Source organism: Talpa europaea (assembly GCF_964194135.1).
Source record: "Talpa europaea genome assembly, chromosome: 7".
Taxonomy (NCBI): Eukaryota; Metazoa; Chordata; class Mammalia; order Eulipotyphla; family Talpidae; genus Talpa; species Talpa europaea.
The window spans coordinates 101,103,919-101,123,424 of NC_140074.1; the positions used below are offsets into that span (position 1 = coordinate 101,103,919).

The 19,506-nt window shown below is 49.8% G+C and overlaps 1 protein-coding gene across 1 annotated transcript; it reads right to left on the bottom strand.

Annotated features, from left to right (window-relative positions):
- Positions 1–922: 922 nt before the first annotated feature.
- On the bottom strand, positions 923–10,045 carry NATD1 (N-acetyltransferase domain containing 1; the record flags this gene model as incomplete). Its single annotated transcript, XM_084237559.1, has 3 exons — positions 923–1,039; positions 3,140–3,258; positions 9,940–10,045. The coding sequence occupies 3 exons, from the start codon at positions 10,043–10,045 to the stop codon at positions 923–925; spliced, it is 342 nt and encodes a 113-aa protein (XP_084093685.1).
- Between the last annotated feature and the right edge of the window lie 9,461 nt (positions 10,046–19,506).

The window sequence follows — 19,506 nt, forward strand, 5'->3', positions numbered from 1 at the left end:
TGGTGAGTTTTTAAGGATCATTTGCATCCCTCCCATCCCAGCTCCAAAGGGTGCTGAGAAAACCCACCCATAGGGCAGCCAGGAGGTCACTATGAAGTGGGGAATCTGGAGCTGGCTTGTGACAGATGGGGGTGAGTGGGGGCCAAAGGTGGCAAATAGGAGGAAGCACAGCCATGAAGGATGGGGACCTTGTTTTCCTGTAGAGCTGAAAGACAAGGGGGCAAGGAGCTAAGGGAACGGATACAAGGAGAGAACACCCAGCGCTCCCCCATCAGCCTCTTGACAGTGCACAGCCCTGCACTTGGTGTCCTGTGCGTGCATGTGGTGTGTGCTTGTGTGTGCAGCTGAGCTCATGCAGTGTGCAGGGGTCCCACCCCAGTTTCGCAAGTCAGGAGGGCTGCCCTTCTCAAAGCCGGTCCCCCATGCCAGGGCCCTTGAGTCGGAGGAAGAGAAGGGGCAATGCTGGTGGCAGCCACAACTGGGCGCTATGCCCCTGGGAAGTTGGCACACAAGGTTTCTTATTGCTCCGCTCGGCTCAGGAACACCTCCTCATCCACAGAAAAGACGCAGACCTAGGAGGTGGGGCCAGCAGGCCCCAAATTAGCCTTCCTGCCACTCACAGAGCAGGGAACAGTAGGTGGGACCCAGACCACATTCTGCTCCTGGCTGAAGGCCCTCTCAGGGCCATTCTCAGTAGAGCAGGAGCTGCTGGGACTGTAGCCGCCTGGCGTTGCCTTCACCACTGTAGCTGGACACCGGCCATACTTGGCCAGCTGCCTCCAGGGGCCACAGATGAGCGTTCTTACAAAAATAACTCTGAGTCCATACCCGGTGGGGACCAGGTTTCCTGAGAGCACGCAGAGGGCCGGGCCACGGCCGTGAGGAAAGGTCTGGACTAGGGCTACCGCCCTGCAGGCCAGGGCTACGGCTGAAGGCGCTCCAGGTACTGTGGCAGGGGGTTCTCCTTGACGTATTTCTGGATATACCAGCACGTGAGATGGGCCTTCAAGTCTTCTTCTACCACAAAGTCCAGCGCAGCCTGACAGCAGGGGCAGAGAGAAGAGGAGTTAGTGCCAGTACTCTGGGCTTCCCCCATGCCTCTGGGGCTGTTCCATCTGACAGCAGGAGCTGGCTGCCTCATGTTCTACCCAGTCTGCAATGGAGGGAGGTGCTCTCACCGCTCCCATATTTCAGTTGGGGAAATGGAGGCAGAAAGCTTTGGTAAATTGCCTTAGGCCATAGAACACGGAAGAGAGCTAGTTAGGATTGGCTACAGAGTCCCTCCTTGCACAAAACCACATAAAGGTGGCTGAGAAGAGCAAGCCACGATGTTCTGGGAGAGCACTAGGAAAGGACTAAGTAGGGAGAAGCCTGCTCTTATCACGTGGCCTACCTCTCCCACACTCCCACCCTATCTTACCTTCCAATCACATTCACAGTGCCCACAGGATGCCCACCTTTAACTTCTCTTTCTCAACCACCCATCTTTCATGCCACACCTCATTTGATGGCTTCTCCTGGAACCTTCTCCTGTAAGCTCACTCTGGGGCTACCGCAATGCCCCCAGGGCTTTCTGCACTCTCACTGTCTCTAAGGAGCTCTGCAGCCAGAGAGCTGGGGGGTGTTTGGGGAACTTCCTGTTGGAGTTGCTGTTTGCAGTTGGAGTTTACTGTTTGCTGACACCTGGTGGAGGACACTTTACGTGGGGTCAGCCAATCTGATGCATGACATGGTAGCCCCTCTGATGTTCCAGCATGCCTGAGCCTGGCTTTGTTACCTCATTGTCCACAACTGAACAGGAATTCAGCACAGAGGTTGCAGCAACCCCCCCCACCCCCATGTAGTAACTCTGGGGAAAAAAAAAAACCCTATGCACATTCCAGAACAAGATGACCTAAACCCTACTAGTTTAGATCCTTTATCTCATGCTGGCGCCTTGATTGTAAAACTTCTATCTTACTTTACCAATGGGATGTTAGGTCCCAGTTGGTCTTGTTAAACAAAACTGGTCAAAATCTGTTCCAGACCCCAACTATGAGCTCCTGCCCCCTCAAGCTAAGCAAGTATTTTTATCAGTAACCTTAAGATCAAGGCTGATTCTTGAATCTGCCTACAATTTTTCTGGAGTGTGTGCGTACCCAACGAGAGCGTCATTTCTCACTCACCTACTCTGACTCCCACACAAATTTTCTCCTAGGCATAAGTCAAGAATCTCCGGGGTCCCTCAACAACCCGAGGCCCCATCAAGCCCAAGGTTCATGACCTGAGACCTTCTTGTGATAAGTTCTAGTCTATTCTCCCATTTTGCAGATAAAGAAACTGAAAAGCCAAGAAGGTACTGGTTCGAAGGCCAGACAGTGAGCACCCTCATGCCCTGGGGAGGTAGGGGTTAGGGAAGCAGGGGCTCAGGAGACACCACTGTTGAGGAAGGAGCAGCTCACCTCCCAGTTTACCCAAGTCAGTAACTATCGGGATTTCCTCACCAGTAACATAGGCAGTCTCAGACCAGCCCTCAGGCTGGTCCCACTCAGGAGAAGAGGGCAGCTGCTATTTCAAGACAGGGTCTTCCCCACAGGCAGGCACAAACCCCTGCCCTGGCCCAGGGAAGCACCAAGGGAACCAGAGGGGAGGGCAGAGAAAGTACACAGGCCAGGGTGGGGGTGGGCAGGAATAACAGACATTGGGAAGCCTCAGGGGAATTCTCTGCTCAGATCATTCTCTGCTGTAGGCTGTCACTCCCCTCATTAAACCCAAACCTGCTCTCCAAGCAGCCAGGGATTTAAAATGCTCTGGGGATGGGGGTTGGGGCACAGACCAATTATTTTATCCGTTCATTCAGTGAGGATTTACTGAGTATATCTATGTGTGAGGTGGGCGCAAGGCCCTGGCTACCAGAAGTCCTGACACACAGCAGGTGCAGAGAGCCCTAGAGGTTTAGCTCTGCAGAACCCAGGGCCAGGATGCGGCACCAGCCTGAGAGGAGCCAAGGAGGAAGCCTTGCTGCTGGGCAACCACTTGGGCCTAGTAGCAAGGTGTTTTCCAGGCAGGCACCCATCTGCACTTTAGCCAAGAAAAGGCCAGGGTGGGCCCTCAGGGTCCACGTCTCCTGAGTGGGAGGGCACACCCCTCCCCACCCTACCTTGGCGAGATGCTTGGCGATGCCGCGCCCGCGGTAGGCGTCGGGGACCTCGGTGTGCTGCAGGTCCACAATCCGCTTGCCCACGTACTCGTACAACAGGACAGCCCGGTCGTGACAGCCTGTGTGGGGAGGGAGGTGGACAGGTGAGGCCATGGAGACTCTAGCAGCCTGACCCAGGCAGAGGGCCGGCCACATGAGGGCAGGCATTTGGAGCTGGGCTGCTGGAAGTGGAAACTGAATAAAAGCTCTGTGCCTGTTTCCTCATCCAAAAAGTGGGACTATGATCAACCATTCCTTATAAGGGTGCTTGGAGGATTAAATAAAGTGATTTCTGTAAGAGGCTTGGAGCAGCACTAGAACACACAGTTACGATCAGTCCATCCCCACCTGAGTACGTTTCTGGGAGTGCTGGGTGCAGAGCAGGGCTCAGCAAGTCCCCAACTATACCAAAGCCTGAAGAGGCATGAAGGGCAGCCCAGCTGCTGGACCCAGCAGAGTCACCACACAGTAGTTCCCAGGGCGTGGCCCAGTGTCCATCGTTGACACTTGGCACAGGAAGCAGGGCCAAACTGGTCATTGTTGTCATGTCCTCAGACCTGCCACCCAGTTCACTCCAAACTCCCCATCAGAAAAAACATTTACCTGAAGTTCCTGCAACCAGTTTAGTTCTCCCTCCCTCCGTCTGTTCATCTGTCTGTCCATCTAAACAGTCATTTCATTCATCCATCTGTCCAACCGCATGTCCATCCGTTCCATTCAACAAAGGTTTACTGAGCCCTAGCCACTGTTTCTGTGCTGGGAACAGAGCAACGAGCATGCCAAAAAGACCTGCCCTTGTGGAACTGACTAGAGAGGAGGCAGAATAAACAAAAGATACAGAGGCACAGCAGGGGGTGGGAGAGGAGGGGGGCGTGCTGGGCAGAGATGGAGACAGGAAGGAGGAGAGGGAGCTCGCCAAGTGATATCTGGAGGAACTGTCTCAAGCAGAGGAATAGCCAGTGCAAAGGTTCAGAGGCAGGAGTGGGCAAGGAGGAGGGTGAGAGAAATGATGGTAGCGAGGTGACAGGGCAGGTCCTGCAGAGCCTTTAAGTTGCAAGCTGGGGGACACAGGTGGGTCGTTGCCAGAACAGGGACAGATGTGATTCATAATTTCATGGGACCCCCTCCTATGAGCACAGACTGGGTCAGCAGCAGGAAACCAGCAGGGCTGCTGCGGGAGTGAGAACGGGGGCTCAGTGCAGGGTGGACGCAGTGGGGGTATGAGAAGGCATCAGACTCAAAGGTGTTCTGAAGGTGTAACAGGATTTGCGATTGGTTCAGTCATAGTGAGAGGAGCCACTTGGGGTTGAGGACTACCCCAAAGCTTATCATTTCAGGGAGTTGTACGTGAAATAAATAAGGAAATATATAAGCTGGGTTGGGGGGAGAGATAGGGTCATTTGGCCAGGGGTAGTAAGGGGAGAGACTCCTCCAAGAAGGAAAACTGAGGGGTGATCAAGGAGTAGGGGGCAGCTGAGGTAAAAGTAGGGGAAGAGCTGACAGAGGGCAAAGCCTGTGCAAAGTCCCTGAGGTCAGAACACACAGTTCATTGGCCTGAAAGAAGACATGTCAATGCTAAGTGTTTTTTCCTAATTATTAAAAGCAATTTTTATGTCACATGTTTTAGCTTTAAAGCTAAAAGAAAATTACATATCATGTGTTTTAACTTTAAAGCACCATTAATAATTTACTTCTGTATGTTGCTGGGCTCCTGGCCTGCGGTGCAGGTCACAAGGGGAAGAGTGACAGGCCAGGGTCTCATGGCAAACCTCACACTGTGACCGAGTCCAATCTCATGACGTTTTCTGATTCTCCCTGAAGCTCCAGGATGGGGGCTACAACTCATCTCCCCATTTCCACACAAGGAAACTAAGATCCAGAGGTCCAAGTCACACAGGGAGTCTGGGGTAGACCCAGAATTCAGGTCTTGCTTCCTACTTCACCTGAGCATGCCCTGTCTCCTGCCTGAGCCTTTGTCTGGGCACTTACTTACCTTTTCCCTCTGCTGGGCATGCCCATTTCTTTTCAGGCCCAGCTGAGGGTGCCCCCCAGCACTATCTCTAAGCCCTCTAGCACCTCCTCCTCCTGATCCTAGTCTCTGCCCACTGTACTCACTGCCTTGGTCACACCCAGCTATGGCCTCCACTGCTGCCTGCCCCAACTGCAGCACATGAGACTCTGCTCCCCAGCTTCTGCACCTGCTGGGTTAATTCAGCTCACCCGCAGCAGGAGAGCAGAGACTATTTTGGGACTGACCTGGATACCAGTTACTGAAGGCGCTGCCTGCCTGCCCTGGCCATTTAATTCCCCCCACTCACTGAGGGCCCAACAATGCAGCAGAGTTTTGGGTGCTGGGTCTGCAGTAGTGAACAAAATGGATAAAATGCTCCCTCAAGGAGGGAGAGAGATGATAGGAACATCATAGTGCAATCACACAAACCTAGTATAGATCACCACCTAGACTATAGGTAGGGACCACCGCTGTAGATGCAGTCTGTCACTGATGGATGCATGACTGTAATATCATTATATACAATGTAGCATTGGAAGGCAATGACTTGGAGAACAATGGGGGTGGAGAGAAGAGTGTTCACAGGCTGCCATTTAAAGGAGAGTGCAGAGGGAGGACCTCTCTGGAGGAAAGAGCTGAAGGAGGTAAGGATCCAAAAAGAGATGTAGGGGATGAGTCTAGGTAGTCAGTATAGCATGTGCAAAGGCCCTGAGACAGAATTTTCAAGGAACTGCAAGGAGGCTGTTGGAGAGAGCAGTAGGACGCCAATCAGGGGCTCCTGAAGCCAGATAACACAGGGCGTTGAGGCCACTAAAAAGACTTGTGTTTGCTCTGTCACCATTCCTATAGAGCAGGGAGGTGGGGGAGCCCTGAGCCCCCCAGAGCTGGCTAGTGTTCCTATCGTCAATTGCTTCCTCATTCAATGTTCCTGGAGCGGCCATGTGGGCCAAGGATGAGGCAGACCCTAGAAAGGCCTGGGGGACTCTGCCCCTCATCAGCTCCTAGAGTACTCAGGCTCGGTCACTACTATATTCCTGTGTCCAATCAAGGCAGGCACCCAAGAAATAACTGTCCCAAAAAACAACTATTATATTTTCTTTGTCACACACATTCTAGGGGCTTAAGACTGACTTGTGGGCTACTGGTGCACCTCGCACCGGACCTTTCCAGAGCCAGCCTGATACCTGCAGGAGGTGGTGAACAGAACAGCTGCCATTCATGCCGTGTGGGGTCACTGTGCCAGAGCTCTCCACACACCATACTCAACACAATCCTGTGACAGAGCCATATTAGCAGTGGGGAGAGGGAGACTCCAAGAAACAAGTGCTCAGCTTGGCTGTGTGTAGACTGGGTGGGAGACAGGAGGAGTTTACTTGAGAGGATCTTCTAGGGGGGATGTGGTCTATGTGTGAGGGAAAGAGCACATTAGTGGACCCCTCCCCCCTCACTGGTCAGGCCACACCATAAGGGCCTGAGGAGGAATGAGACTCCGCAGGTGGACAATATTGGAATGTTGGCCTATGACCTAGCACCCATGGGGCCCACAGACGTCACCTAGTGCTAACTCCTCTCCCCTCCTTAAACCTGCCTGGAGAGCCCCAGAAATTGGCCACCCCCTGTAGCTCAAGCCATTGGGTCCTCACTATCTTATCTTTCCCTCACACTCTGACCTGATCCTTCAGCAGATTCAGGGGCCTAACCTTCCATATGTGCCTAGAATCTGGTCACTGCCCACATCTCTGCAGCCATGCATGGAAGGTGAGTCAAATTCCATCTGTCCTGTCAGGGTCCTGGCCTGGTCACACTGGCCTCACCATTCTTCACAGATACTCGCTCAACTCCCTGGCTTTTTACCGGGGTACCTCTCTCACCCGAGTTGGCTCTTCCTTCATATTCAAGGTAAGTCCAAGTGTCTCTTCCCTAGGGACCTCCTTTGAGGGTCAGCAGAAGGCAAGGGCAGTGCTATGAGTCACCAAGAGCGTCTGGGACATTCTACCCATTCTCTGCTCAGGGTCCTCCCAGGTACCTACCTCACTCAGATTCAAGTGAAGTCCTAACAATGGCTCCCAGGATCCTGCAACACCTGCCCCCCAGTCACATGTTGGCCTCATGCTGTGATCCTCCTCCCTTCCTTCTCCTATTTCCTGCTGCTCCAGAGATATTCGTATCACAGGGCCTTGGCTCTTGCTGCTTCTTCCACATGGAAAGTAGCTGCTCTCTTGCCTCCTTTCAGTATTCACTTAAACACCACCTTCTCTGGGTGGCCCTCTGTGACGCCTGATTCTAAGCAGCACTTCTTTCCAGACACTGTCCCCTGCTCTGCTTTATTTCTCACCAGGCTCTTGTTTTCTAGGACACTTCACAATACTGCTCCAGAGCATCAGTTCCATGATCCCCAGTGCCTAGAATATGCCTGGCACATAGTAGTTGCTCACTAAGGACTTGTGGGGGGGGGTGAATCCCAGTTCTTCTACCTCTAAGGTGAGCCAGTCACTCCTCTGTGCCTTAGTTTCCTTGATGGTAAAATGGGGAGTATGGTTTCACTCTACCCCCTCCCATCCTTATGCCATAAGGATAAAGAGGCTCACGTGTACCGGACCTGCCTAGAACACAAGGACTTAACAAAAGCAGCTGCTACAACTTCTCTCCTTACCTAGAACCAGAGTTTGCCAGCAGCTCATGAGCCCAGCTGCAATTCCAGCTCTGTCATAGGTTGGTCCTGGACACTCCTGCACGGGATCTATGGGGCCACTTGGCCTCTCAGCCCATGTTCAGTATTCATTTAAATGCCACCTTAATGGGCACAGTGAGCCAGTCTCTGGGGCTGGCCTTGCAGTTCAGGAAATGCCATGACAGGCTATGTCTGTCCTGAATGGAGGCAGGGCTGAGCTCAGACACAGAGGATTCCTCTTGCCCACCATAACATACCTAGACCAGCCTCCTGGGCTGCACAGCTCCCCCTTACTGTGGAGAGAAGTTAGAGGCCACCCGCTGCTCCTTGGACTTGGTTGGGGGATCCCCATTCACTTCAGTCATCTGGGCAGTATGTTCTGGAAGGGGGCATGATAGCAATATGACTGACCACTGTCAGCTCTAGAGGGTGTACTTTGGCTATACTCATTTGGGAGCAACAGAAGGGAAACCCCAAACATTCCCTTTTTTTCTCTCTCTCTGTCAGGTTAAAGGGCCTCCTGAGCACTAAAAGGAAGCAGCATCCTCTCTGGAACTTTAGAAGAGTGGATTTGAAAAGCCACAAGGTCACTGCCTCTGAGTATGGCCATGGTCTGAGTGTCATCGCCAACTGGACCTAGTCTGTGAGCACATTAGTGGCAGGACTTGCTTCCACACAGAGGAAACTTGGTGGAGGGTTAGCTGGTGCATGTTTGAGTTCTAGGTTTGACACTTGGTCATAATGAGTAAGTCACTCCTTCCTTGTGGTCCAAGCCTTAGTATACTCATCTGTCATATGGGGTGGCGATGCCTACATCACAGGGATGCTCTATCAAAGATGTGGTGGGGCCTGGCTCAGTGCCCAGCACAGTCCAAATAAGAGTCTTAGAAATACCAATGCCCCAGGTCCTGGCCCCTCCAGGCTGTGGCCAAGTGCAGGTTGGACAAGCCCACCTTTGGGAGTCAGACCAGGCAGGATCCTATCCCAACTTGGCCCCAACTCACTGCCTGACGTAAGGTGGGCCTCTCCCTTTTCCCACCTTCCTTTCTCAGAGATGGGCACAGTGGCCTCCCAGGGCCCTTTCACACGGGACACTTCCACAGGTACCCAGGTGGGAAGAAAAAACTTATTCATGCAGAACGGGTAAGATACAAGGAGAGCATAGTCCTCTATTTTTAAAATTCTATTTTCTATTTCATTCTATTTCAATAACTATAGTCAACAGTTACTGAACCACTAAGAATGGTGGAAACTTTCTTAACAGAAACTGAAGCCTTGACTTTGCTTTTAGGTTTAAAAAAAGCCCAGTGCACGTTTATCAGGGCTCACTACAGGCAGAGTTCTAAGCCTTTACTCTTGTTGAAGCATCTCGTCCTTACAAGCAGCTAGGTACGTGCTGGCGTCATTCCCATTGTAGAGGTGGGGAAACTCTGAGGCCACCAGAGATGAGGCAACTTGACCAAACTCTGCGAGCCACTGGGGTCCGACGGTGACACCAACCCCCTCCACTCTCCCAAAGGGACAGAACTCTCCCTGCCAGCCCTAGGTTAGGTCTGCCCGGAGGATTCTTCCAACCGCCACAGTGCAGAAATCTAAGATTCCCAAGGGCAACAAGAAGCCATTTAACCCCGGGAAAGTCAAGGCTGACCCACTCTCTAGGGTCCCGAACAGCAGCCCTCGGCGGGTGCCGCACACCAGATAACGGCTGGGCCCGAGCAGGTGCGAGTCCCCTGGGGCCGAGACGGGGGCTGGCGGCCGCGGACCAGAGCAGCCCCTGCTCCGCCTCCCCGCGGGCCCCCAGCCCGCCGCCCGCCCGCCCGCCTGGGCGCGCCTCTTCCGGGCAGCCCGTCCGGGCCCAGCCCGCAAGTCGGACGCGCCCCCAACTCGCCGGCGAGCGCAGCCCTCGCCCAGCACCCGCGCGCCGGGCGCACGGAAGCCGCGGGCGGCCACTCCGCGGCGCGCGCTCGCGACGCCCCCCCCGGGTGGCGGGCCAGGGGCGCGCGCCCAGCTAGGGGGCGGCCGCGGCGGGCCCCGCTTGCGCGCAGACAAAAGACGGGGGCGGGCCGGGCACCGCGTTACCGTTGAGCCGGACGGTGAACTGGCGGCGCCGCCGGTCGTGCTCCACGCGGATGGGGCAGCCCTGCTCCAGCGCGCCCAGGGGCACGGCGGCCGCCGAGTGCGCCATCTGCGCCGGGCAGCGGCCCCGGGGCCCCGAGGCCGGCGCCCGCGCGGCGGGGCCGGGCGCGCGGAGGCGGGGTGGGCCCGCGGCGGCGGCGGCGCAGGCGGCGGGGCGGGGGACGGCCGGGAGCCCGCACCCCGGAGACCGCAGGCGGCGGCGCAGAAACTGACACTCAGCGGCTGCCGCGGCGGCGGCAGCAACAAAAAAAGGAGGGGGGGGGCCAGGAAATCAGCTGTGAGGTCACGTGCCCCGCGCAGCCACTGGGCGCGCGGCCTTTTTGTTTTGATACATTCCATTCGGCTCTTAAAGGGGCCGCGCGCCTCCCCGGCTGCGCTCCGCTCGCGGCGCCAAACAAAACAAAACAACGCACGGGGCAGTTGGGCCCCGGCCACTGTTCCCTCTAGTGTTTGTGCCGAGCAACTGTGGGGCACCCGCACCGACCCCTTCTCAAAAAGAAGTAATGACCATGGAAGGTGATGCTAATTAATCTCCTTGCAACCACCATTTATTAAGCACTTGCTGTGTCCCTGATCTTTGCAGAGCAAAAAAAAAAAAAAAAAACAAAAAACAAAAAAACCCAAAACCAACAACAACAAAAAGAACCCTGGTAAGCTACAGGAAGTGCTCAGTGAAAAATCTTGCAAATCTTGGTATGCCGGAGACCTTCGTGAGATCATACACTGAGGGGAAGGTTTGCTGGGACCTGTCTGGTGCAGCTGGGGCTGCTAAGGAGAGATTATCCCAAAAGCCTTATTTGGGACAGGTGTGAAATGCCACCTCTTCGCTAAAGAGGTAGAAGTGCAGGAAGAGGACTTGGGGATCCTTGGAGCCACCTCCACAGATGGGGAAACTGAGTCTTAAGAGAGGCAGGGACTTACTTAAGGACACACAGGACTCTCAGGGCCCATGCCTCTTTTTTGAAAAGGATCTTTATCAGCCCTCCCTCTCCCCCATCTTGCTCATACCTGAAGCTGTGTTCCCACCCATCCATAGCTGAATGTTGAATCACCTGTCTATAGATTCATTTCACTTGTTTGTTAATTAAGGTGTAAGCATGACCGTCACCAAAATCAAGATACAGAACACTGCTGATTCCTAAGACCCCCTTCTAATTAGAGTCCCACCCCTGGAGATAACCCCTGTCATGGACTTCCGGCAACATTGACTAATTTATTTTTTAGAACTTCGCACTAACAGAATCATATAGAAAGTGATTTTAAGTGTTTCGTTCTTTTGTTCTGCATAATATCTGTGAGACTCCTCCGGGTTGTTGGACGTATCTCTTTCATTAGCTAGTAGTATTCCATCTGTGCATATGCCACAGTTTATCCACTTACCTGTTGATGGGCATTTGGGTGGTTTTGGCTTTTGATTATTACGAATAAGTTATGTATCTTTTGGTGTCTGATTATAGCTCTTGGGGAGCTACCAAGAATGGATTGCTGGATCTTATAGTAGGTATCTTGAGTATTATGAGAAATTGCCAGACCTTTTCTCAATATGCTCTGAATCATTTCATACTCCAACCAACAATTTCGAAAGTTTCATTTGGTAGTGTCAGTTTTTTCAGTCTTTTCAAATTTAGCCATTCCAGTGAGTGTGAAGTGATCTCTTAGCTCATTTTAATTTACATTTGCCTGGTGACTAATGATGTTGGCCTTTTCATATGCCTCTTTGCCACTTGGATATCTACTTTTGTGAAGTTCCTGTTTAAGTTCTCATTTTTTTTTTTGGAGTCATTTTTATGGTTTGATTATTAGTTTTTTGTTAGATATATTTATTGAGAATATCCTAGTGTATTTTTTTTTTTTTTCAGACAAGTGTGTGTTGTGTCAGGGAGTTTGGAAACAAAACAAAGCTGAGGAGTGAGTCATTATATACAAGGGGACAGAAAGGGATCCTGAGGTCAGAGGGGCCTTGACCTCTACTGAGTCAGGTCTGGCTACAATCTGAGCAAGAAAGATGTGATCTTGTGTATGTCTCAGGAACATATTTCTCTAAAAAGCACTTGAGTGGGATCGGTAGGTCAGAACAATTTTTTTAGAAATAACATGCCCACACAATTATGTTTCCCACTGTTGGGCCTTTGTATGTGTTGTTGCTCAAATATCACCTCCTCCAGGAAGCCCTCATTGATTCTCCCCTGTTAACTTGGGTCCAGGGTAGATTCTGCTCTGAGTAAGCCCTGGGGAGGACACAGTGTACTCTAGGTCCAGCTTAGGAGACCAAGATCCTGCCTGTTTTTGACTCCCTTCTTTCTCCTTTAGTTTTAAATATCTATTGGTTTGTTGAGGTCTTTAAACTTTGCAGAAATTCTTTGTGGAACAAGGAAGGCAGTGGATCAATAAAAGAATAAAATGAGCAATTAATGTTTGCCAAGTTGAACGGATTTACTATATCTTTGGTCATGGAGTAGACTTTGGGGAGGGGTTGCTTAATGAATATATAATCCTTGGAGTTAGAAAGCAGAGCTGGGTTCAACAGTCTTAGGTAGGTGGGCCCTGAGTGCTGAAAGTCTCCAAATCTGGGGTCTCAGGAGCCACATGGAGAACAGGTCTTGTTCACTCGTGCATATATATATACACGTACATACATATGACATCACTTCTTCAATCAATCATTAATTCATTTAGAAATATTTATTGAACACCTACTGTGTGCCAAGCTTTCTTCCAGGGAAACACAGCTGTGAAAAATAAAAACCAGACCAGCTCCTTGCCCTTCAGGAACTTACGTTCTAACATAGGAAGAGACAATATGCAAAGAAAGAAATAACTATATGAAGTCAAGTGCCCAGAGAGAGATTAAACTGGGAAGGGTGTGGATATGTTTTTAGAGAGGTTTCAAACCGGGTGGCCAGAACAGATCTCAATGCATTGGGTTTTTTTTTAATGAAAGACTTGAGGTTTAAAGACCACACTGAGAGCAGTGTGACTGGGCACAGTGAGCCTGGGGAGAGGGGGTGAGGTTGAGGAACATGCAGGCCAGATGGAGGAGCCTCGAAGGCCACAGTGAGTTGTTTAGTTTTTACTCTGTGCCAGGAAAGAGCAATGGGAGGTTTGGGAGTAGATCAGACATGATCTTAGGTTTTTTTGTTTTTTGTTTTTTTTTTATGTTGGAAAATTTCAAATAAATCCATAAACAGAATAATAAAATGAAACCCAGAGTACCCATCCTGACTGAGGTTTCTGTTTTGGTTTATTTTAAAAGTTTTTAGATAGTATTTATGTATAAAAATGACTCCTTTTGGGTCCTCCCTGGTGGCTCAAGGAGTTAAGCACAGCACTGTGAAGCTATCCAAAGCCTCTGCAGTACAAGTTCGATCCCCAGCAGGCCAGGGAGCTACTCACATGGTGCCAGACCTCTCCTGTCTTGCCTGCTGCTCCCCTCAGCAGCGTATTTCAGTCAGTCTGCCTGTTCTGTTCCCCTCTCTGTCTTTGGTGAATCCTCTCATCCCCCACCTCCACCCCCCACACCTCTGGCCTGTAACTCAGTTCTTGTATGCATAAATAAACATTTAAAAAAAAATGGCCCCTATAGACTCAACATCTATATACCCTCATATAGCTACCACCACAACCGGGTAGTAAAATTTTCATCACTCCTCATATCCCCTCTGCCCTCCCCCCCCACCTCTGACCTGTTTTCTGTCCCTATTGTTTTGCCTTTTCTAGCGTTTCACATCAGTGGAATTGGGCAGCATGTGGTCTTTCCACGTCTACTTCCGTCAGTCTGAACCTTACCTTCTCCACCCTCCCAAGTGCCTTGCATTCCAGCTGACTATCCCTTTCCATGCTTCTGGAAGATTCCATGAAGTGGAATCCCTCAGTCAGAGGTGGACCATGGAGCAGAAGGTTGAGAGGCAAGGAGACCTTTGTGTTTGTTGCCCCGAGCACCTGGGTTCTCACAGAGATGCTGTGTGCAAGGTGCTGCTGTCAGCCATCTTGAGGTTAACTTCCGTGGGCCACATAGCTGACAAGTGGCAGAATCAGAATCAAACCCAGTCCCTCTCTGTTCTGTCCCCAGGAGAAGGAGGGTCCCCATAGGGTAGACCCAGGGGTAATATGGACATTTGCTGGTGCTGTGACATACCCTGAGGCATAAGGGGCTTCTGACTCCAGGAAGGCAGCTGAGCTCGACCTCAGAAACTGAAAGGCCAACATCAATCTCCACCACCATCTGGGGAGCCCACCCTGTGCACCTAGCTTGTGGGTTTGACATTGCCACTGCCACCCCATTGGGGATGACTGGGGGAACTGAAGCTCCATGGGGGAAAGCTCCCAGGAGAGTTAAATGACAGATTTAGAATTTGAACCAGTCTATTCTAGAGCTTCTCTCGTAAGTCTAACTCTTTATCTCTGGGCAGCATTTTCCTCATCTCTGAAACAGAGTAAAGGGTATGAATAATTTCAAAAATGATGATGTTGGAGCCTGAGGCTTGAGCTGGCCTGGCTTCTCCATCCTGGGCCAGCTGTGTGACCTCACCCCTCTGAGCTCACCCTCACTCCCTTCGGTTCCTGCAGCCCCAGCCTCCCCCTACTCTGCCCCTGGGACCCCTGCTCTGCCAGGCCTGTGTGGAATGAGTGTGGGTGGGGTGGGTGCGTATGTGTCCGAGCACCAGCCCAACATTCTTCCTGGTGAGCTGCTATCCTCTTACCCCATCTGGACTTCGTGCCCCCCCCCCCGCCCCCGTGCCCAAGACAGAGCCCTCTCTTTTCCTTTAGTGCCTTTGCTGTTCTTCCTTCTTGATTAGAAGCACGAGGGTGCTCATTTACAAATTTCAGAATAAACAGGAAAATATCAAGAAGTCAAAAGTTTCTCCCAAGTCTACTTCTCAAGTCCACTGCTGTCCACAGTTTGGCACTGTGTCTTCCTAGACATCTTGTTTTTATTGTCATTCATTCAGTCACTTGTTTAATGTTTGTTGAAGAGCTACCATGTGTTCTGGTTGTGGGAACACAGTAGTGAGTGAATAGGACAGACAAAACTTGTCTCTACAACATTGACGGTTTTTCCTAACAAAAATGTAATCAAATCATAATCACTGTTTTGTAGTCTTTTTTCCCCCATTTAACAAGATACTGTGAGCAATTTCCTTTGTTAATATGTACAAAACCACATAATCATTCTTTCAGAATATTTTTAAATTTAATTATTGATTAGGTAATATATTCAAATATGAAAACAAAATATATTCAGGCATCACTGAACCAACCCCTTCACGCCTCTGTCTTCTGTCTCCCCTTTTCTCCCTCCACACCCAGATCTGGGAACACTTTCTTATGAATTTTCCGCACATAAACCCAAGTAAATACAATTTTTTTCTTTCTTCTCCCCATTAACCCAAAAGTCAGCATATAACCCAAAAAGTTCAGCGTGTCACCCAGCAGAATGTCCTGGAACTCTGTCTATGTCAGCACATCACGGTGTCCTCGCTCTTCTGTACAGCTGCGTCGTCTTCCGTTGATGAATATACATGATGTCATTAACACATGACAAGACCCTCACCATTCTCTTTGACACAGTTCTGTATTGATGGCTATTTGGGTCATTTCTAAATATAGCATCTTTGTCCCAGCTGCTGATTCTTCCATCTTATGGATATAATAATAATCTCACCAGCTCCCTGTTGTTGGACATTTAGGTCAATTTCCAACTTGTCATTGCATTGAGATGAATATGCGTGTATAGATATTTTTGCTGAACCATGCAATGATTTCGGAAAACTTATACCAACAGCAAAATCCATCAAGTGCTCCTTATAGACCAAGTGCTGTGCTAAGTTTTCTCTCTGCAGTTTCATGTAACCCTCACACCCTCCCTCAGAAACAGGGGTCGTACAAATGAGGGGACCGGGCTTTGGGAGCCACACGACTGTCAGAAGTTCTCCTCATTGGGAGGTGGTGGAGCTGGGATTAGAACCCAGGTGAGCCCAAGTGCAGAGTCTAACATCCCAGCAGAGGACAAGCCACTGGAACCAGCCTGACCAATAGCTGCCTCCCCAAGGCTGGGATGGCATCCTCCTGAGAACACCTGCTTGCCCTCATAGGTTATCAGGAGTAGATGGTTGGAAGCACAGTCCCCAGCAGGACTCAGGAAAGTCACATGATTGAGGGAGACAGTGTGAGAGTCAGACATAAGGGAAAGGTGTAGAGGGTGGCAAAGAGAGGACTCTGCTCTGTGCAAAGATGCAGCTGCTGCTCACCCCAGCCCACTCTCTGTCACATGTGGGAGACCGGTGCTAGGTCTTCTGGTTTTTCAATAGGCACCAGAAATCATATAGTAAAGTGAGGTCTTCAATGTTTAAATGATGGCAACTGATTTAAAAACAATTCTTGGGCCTCCCCGGTGGTACAGCGGTTGAGCGCTGGGTTGTGAAGCTGCCCGCAGCCTCTGCAGCGCCAGTTCAATCCCCGGCTGCTCCCCGGCCACCAGAGGAGGGTCCCACATGGCACGCAGACCTCTCCTGCCGCTCGCTGCTCCCCTCAGCAGTGTACTTCGGTCCTTCTGCCTGCTCTGCTCCCCGCTCTGGCTCTGGTGAATTCTCTCACCCTCCCATGCTTCTGACTGTACCCAGTGCTTGTATAAATAAATAAATAAATCTTAAAAAAAAAAACACAATTCTTTGGGTCTGCTGCTAATTTTTAAAAAATTTAATTTAATTTTATATATATTTTCTATCATTCTTCCTTTTTGTACATCACATACTTTCTCCTCTCAGGTGTAGTTCCTGGAAAATTCCCACCACCAATTCACCCGTGAACCATTGCCATAGTCCCTTGTGTAAGGACACATTCCCTCCCCTGTTTTGGTCCCTCTCCATTCCCCTCCCTTGCAGTGTGTCTCTGGTTAATAGTTGCCTGTTAATTTTGTTTTTAATTATTATAATTTTTTTCCTGGTCCCTTATTTGGTTCCCCTACATTCCTCCTGTAAGTGGAACCACCCGATATTTTTCTTTTACCTCTGGCTTATTTCCCTGTCTGCTGCTAATTCTTAAATCGTTTGGGGAGAGAGTGGAATTGACAAACTGTTAACAAGGTGAAGGTCATGTGCATATCATTGCACAATTTTGGTCATTGTTCTGGAGATGTAAACTTCTTCAAAATTAAAAAAAAAAAAGAGAGAAAACCAAAAAGAATATGAGACTCTTGGTTGGATCCTGGTTTGGGAAAAACAACAACAACAACAATAATTCAGCCACTTTGGGCACAATGGGGTAACTTAAATATGGACTGTGTATTAGATGTCTGGAATTTTAGATTTTTTTCTTAGATGGGCTCATCATAACGTAGCAGAATATCCTTGTTTTCAGGCAGTGCATGCTGAAGGATTAGGAGCAAAGGTTTATGCTATCAGTAACTTACCCTCAAATTGTTCAGAAAATGACACATACCTACATGCGGGAAAGGGGCAGGAAGGAAGCACACAGGCCCATGGTGGACACTGGCCATCCCAGGCTTTACCTTCCCATATGCTTGAATTTTTTCCAAATTGAAAATTTAAGGTAAAGGGGTGTGTGGGTGGGTGGGGAGCCACCATGGGAGTAAAACAAATGTTTGTGAGCTTAGAGATTGCTCACCTGTCACTTAGTCTAATTCACACCCACTGATGGGGAACAGGCCCAGAAAGAATGAGGGAGTGTCCTTTTTTTTTTTTTTCCTTTTTTGCAACTGATTTACTGGTAGTCTTGATTCATTTTCCTCCCCCATTGTGAGAATGGGGCCTGGGCTGGTAGGGATGAGGCGTGGTCAGTGCTTCTGTCCCTTTGTCTTCTCGCTCCAGCCAGAGAGAGCCCTGTGAGGGTGGTTCTGTTGTATCTTCATTTTGCTGATGTAGAAACTGAGGCTCCAGGGGTAGAAGTGACTTGACTGAGTGGCATACCATGTTGGGGAGGGAAGCTTGAGGACCTCCTGCTTTCCACTACACACAGCAAGAATACCAGCTTTGGAGTCTACAGTTCTGGCTCCACCACAGGCTTTGCTGCGTGACCAGGGGAACTCACCTAACCTCTCCAAGTCACAATCTGGGGGAGGAGTTAATAAGATGATGCATGAGAAGGCTCCTGACCTGCTGAACTCCACATGATTGGTGTTGTCCACTGGCCCTCTGCTCTCGCAGCCCCTGCCGTCTCAGCGTCTCCAGCTTTTGCGCCCGTCCAGGCCAACATTGCTCTTTCTCCAGCCCCAGCGCCGACTAGTGGCTCTTCCCCTCCAACCTCACCAAAGGTCTCTGCATGACCCCCTCTTCTCAGCGTTTACCACAAGCCTTCAACCCATCACGTCACCCTTTGAGCTTCAGTTTCCTCATCTGTAACATGGCAGGGACAGCCCCAACTGGTCAGGGAGCTTTTTCCTTCATTGAATGGGCTTCCTCCTTCCTTCTCCCCCAGGTTTAATAAGGCATAATTTACATTAAAAATTATCCATTTAAGTGTACGTTTGATGATTTCTGATAAATGTGCACAGCATCACAAGCTGAATACATACAAGCATCATATAGAACATTTCCTTTATCCCCAGATTTCCTTTATGCCCCTTTGCAATTAACCCCACCCCTTCTAAGCTCCCAAGTCCCTGGCGATCACTGATCTGTTATGTGTCACCATAGTTTTGCCTTTTCCAGAATGACCTGCAAATGGAATCATAGTGAATGTTGCCTTTTTAGCCTCACTTCTTAAGCTCAACATAATGCACAGACTTCTGTTTTTGGCTCTGTCTGTAGTTCTCCCCATTTTGTGGTTGAGTAGTATTCCACCCATGCATATACATCATTTGCCTATCCATTTGAAAGTTCATGGAAATTGTATTCTTCCCCTGTTTTAGTGATAATGAATAAACAGCTGTAATATTTGCATATACGTTGTTTTCGGTGTGTAAAAGCAGAGATTTATTTATCTTGGGAGTGGAATGGCTAGGTCACAGGTAGGTGTGTATTTACTTCTAAAAGAAATTGCCAAACTACTTTCCAGGTGGGCATTCCATTTTGCATTCCCACCAGCAATGTGTTAGAACTCACGTTTCTGCCTGTGCTGGCTAATACTTGTAAGTTTCTTGAATTTTAGCCATTCTAATGGGACCTCACTGTGGTTTTAATTTGCACTCCCCTCATGACTAATGGCACTGAGCTTCCTTCCCTGTGCTTGCTGGCCTTTGTGTGTTTTCTTTGGTGAGGTGTCTCTTTAGATCTTTTGCACATTTTTTTATTGGGTTGTTTGTTTTCTTATGTTTGAGTTGTAAGAATTCTTTGTATATTCCGGGTCCAAGTCCTTTATCAGAGATGTGTTTTGCAAACATTTTCTCCAGAGTTATTTTGAGGATTAAATAACATCATAAATGCTCAATAAGTGGGTGCGCTTATCATTGTTATTCTTATTACTGCTGTTATTTTACTGTTCTATTTTGTGAATGTGTGTCCTATCTTGTGAATAGAACAAGGTCTTCTCCGTATGCCTCACCATTCACTCAGA